Source organism: Fulmarus glacialis, unplaced genomic scaffold (genome assembly GCF_000690835.1).
Source record: "Fulmarus glacialis isolate BGI_N327 unplaced genomic scaffold, ASM69083v1 scaffold4482, whole genome shotgun sequence".
Taxonomy (NCBI): Eukaryota; Metazoa; Chordata; class Aves; order Procellariiformes; family Procellariidae; genus Fulmarus; species Fulmarus glacialis.
In genome coordinates this window covers 17,062-19,910 of record NW_009195786.1, presented here as the reverse complement: position 1 = coordinate 19,910, position 2,849 = coordinate 17,062, and the positions used below count along the sequence as shown (strand labels likewise).

The window sequence follows — 2,849 nt, the reverse complement described above, 5'->3', positions numbered from 1 at the left end:
TGTAGCAGGCTTTCTCTCGTCCTTAGGATTATTTCTTGGGTCCCCTGTGCATTTCTAACAGAAGATTCCTCCCCCTCCCCACCTTACAGAGGAGTGTGCTCTCTAGCTTGAATTCACCTAGGTTTTTTTTAGGTGGACTTACAGTTAAGAAGAACTTTAAGAAAATTGATTAATAACTCAAGCTGTTCTTGGTGCAGCTACACAGTGGGAAATAGTGACATTTGCATTGTCCTGAAGAAGACTAATGTTGACAAAACCCTGTAAAGTTAAATGAACTACACATACAAAAAATCAAATACGCAAGTTGGTGAATTGTATTGCTTACTAGAGATAAAGCTATTTTGCACAGCTGTTTACCATCTTAAATATCTAGTCTCTATTGGTCATGGACTAAATAAATGGGTCTTTTAGGTGTTTTCTGCTTTAGTTGAAACTTTCTGTATTTTTGGAGATAGAGGTTGTGCTGCGGTGTTGCTACTCCACTTAATAATGGAATTCTGTGATTATTTCTTTAGAATGTTTAGTCTATTTAAAAGTGGCACACAGATGACCAGTCTGCTTTCCCAACAGTGGTTTTGGTGTGGTTTTCCAGTTAGAAAAGCAATTGTTAAAACTTCATTCAGTGCAATGCAGTTGTTGAAGATGGATAACTGGACTTATCCATGATGATAGCTTTTTCTGGGGTTCTTTGAATTGTCAGTTCAGGAAACTGTCATTTACTAATAAGTAAGCCAAAGAAGTGCCTTTACCCCTAAGCATTGAAATACACTTCTTTTGAATAAGAAGAAGCGAGAATCATAAAAACTGGCTAGAAACAAGTTGCGTACTTAAAGGTAGCCTTTGATCCCACTAATGCTTTGTGTATTTTAGTGCTGCATGGGAGTGACTAGTAGTCCTAACTATGTTTGTTTTTTCTTCCCTTCTAGCAAGTGAAGAGTCCATACTGAAATGAACAAAAGATTGGATCTTAATTTCACACGTGGAAATACATGGTTAGGCTCTGAACTGTTCAGTGGTTGGTGGACTCTGCATGCTATTCTATCAATAAAGTTGATACAACACTTCAGTTGGTATTTTTTGAGTGAATTGCCCAGAACAGCAGCAGAATTACTTACAGAATGTGACAGGCCATTGCTGCGGCTGAAACACCCTGTTGTATCCTCCAGCAACAGCCAGTCACTACACCTGTTACTCATAGGTAATGTTTGTGATCAGAAAATACATGCAATTAAATATATATGGTCAGGTGGGGGAGGCTGGCATGGCACTGGCTGCCTGACCCTATTTATTAAATGGCTTGACCGGGGAGTTGCTGTCATCTTTTTTCAGCTGCATTATCACAGTGGATTATTGCACAATTCTTGCATTTGACACTGCAGTCCAATTTGATTGTGACTTGCCAAGCCATGCTGAGATCTGAGGAATTAGTGCTGACTCACTAGTCAGATGTTTCTAAGCATATACCTTTTCAGATTTAACAAATGGTCAAACGTTGCTCCCCAAAACTAAGAACAAGTTAAAGTCAAATTGTTGCCTGTCTCTTTTATAGGAAGTGACTAGCTATGCAGGTGAGTTGACATTTAAAAAATTAGTGGCCTTTAATGTGACATTAAGTCTGTTTTTAGCATGAAAGCTGCTAAGGCCCTCAGCTCAGCTGTGCAGACGTCAGATGTCCCAGAAGAAGGTGAAAAGCTTATCCCTGTAGATTGTGGTGGTGGTTTTATTACTGTAAATAATACTAGTAACTCTCTCAGAGATTCAGGGGATCTGGTTTCTTATTTGGACAATGGCTAGCTTCCTTTTTCTGACATGGCAGATTAGACAGCTGAAGCAGTGATTTCGGATCTAAATCTTTCTAAGTGATAGCAATCTTTCAGGAAACATTGTTTTATTAAGCTAATTGCTCTTAATAAATATCCAGTCTCTTCTAGATTATACTTCGGAATAAATAAATCCTTAACTATCAGTGCATGGTCTCAACTAATAAAAGAAAGCAGTCCTATGGAGCACAGGGAAATGAAATACAAAAAAATAGAATTTGATTTGAAAGTGTAACACATATAATAACTGCAGGGAAAAGGTGTTAAGATGGGATATTTTCAAGGAGAAAAGAACAGGAAAATCAGCTACCTGTTCTCATGATTGGGTTTTTAGTTACTTCCTGGCGTGAATGTATACCTCATGATATTGAAGTGATTAGGTGATGCTAATGAAAGTAAAGATCTAGACTGCCAATTAGTTCAAAATTCTATTTCTGTAAAATAGAAATAATGCATCATATCCTGACCTCTCAGGATAATAGGATGCATTGCATACTTAAAAGCCAATATTCTTCCAAAAGCCTCTTATTTTCAGGAGCTGTAAATTAGATCGGAATTGCCGGAAAACACTTTTTTTTTTTTTTAAACACTAGTGCGCAGCCCATGTCTGTGGTGCTAGTCTGTAAGCTGTCAAATGGTGGTTATGTGAAATAAGTGCTAGTGAAATACCACTGAAACTCAACACTTGGGATTCAGCTGCGACTCAGTGCTTGAGCAAAATTTGATTATGACAGGATGCTTATTTACCTCAGGCTGAAATACCTTTACTGCTGTTCCATTAAGGGCTGGCTGTAGAGGTTGGTAGTGCTTTTATCTTGGTTGCTGGAGTTGAACCCAGTTGCTGGAACAGCTGTGGCCTGCTGCTCTCCAGAGGGCTAAATGTGCTCGTCTTCACCTGCTCCTACTGTCCCCCCTTGTTAAAGTGTGGAGTGTGCCAGAGAGGGGGGAGTTTCATCCTTCCCCTCCTTTTACTTCCACTGTGGTGTTTATTTATGCCAGCACTGGTTTAGTCCCCGCTGAGGGCAGCGT

The 2,849-nt window shown here is 39.2% G+C and overlaps 1 protein-coding gene across 1 annotated transcript in view; it reads left to right on the top strand.

The window, feature by feature from the left end:
- ATP5I (ATP synthase, H+ transporting, mitochondrial Fo complex, subunit E) overlaps window positions 1-952 on the top strand; it is a 1,690-nt gene extending 738 nt beyond the window's left edge. The window contains exon 2 of the mRNA XM_009588199.1: window positions 927-952. Within this exon, the coding sequence (XP_009586494.1) occupies window positions 927-952 (26 nt within the window). The remainder of the gene's footprint in view (window positions 1-926) is intronic.
- Window positions 953-2,849: the final 1,897 nt, after the last annotated feature.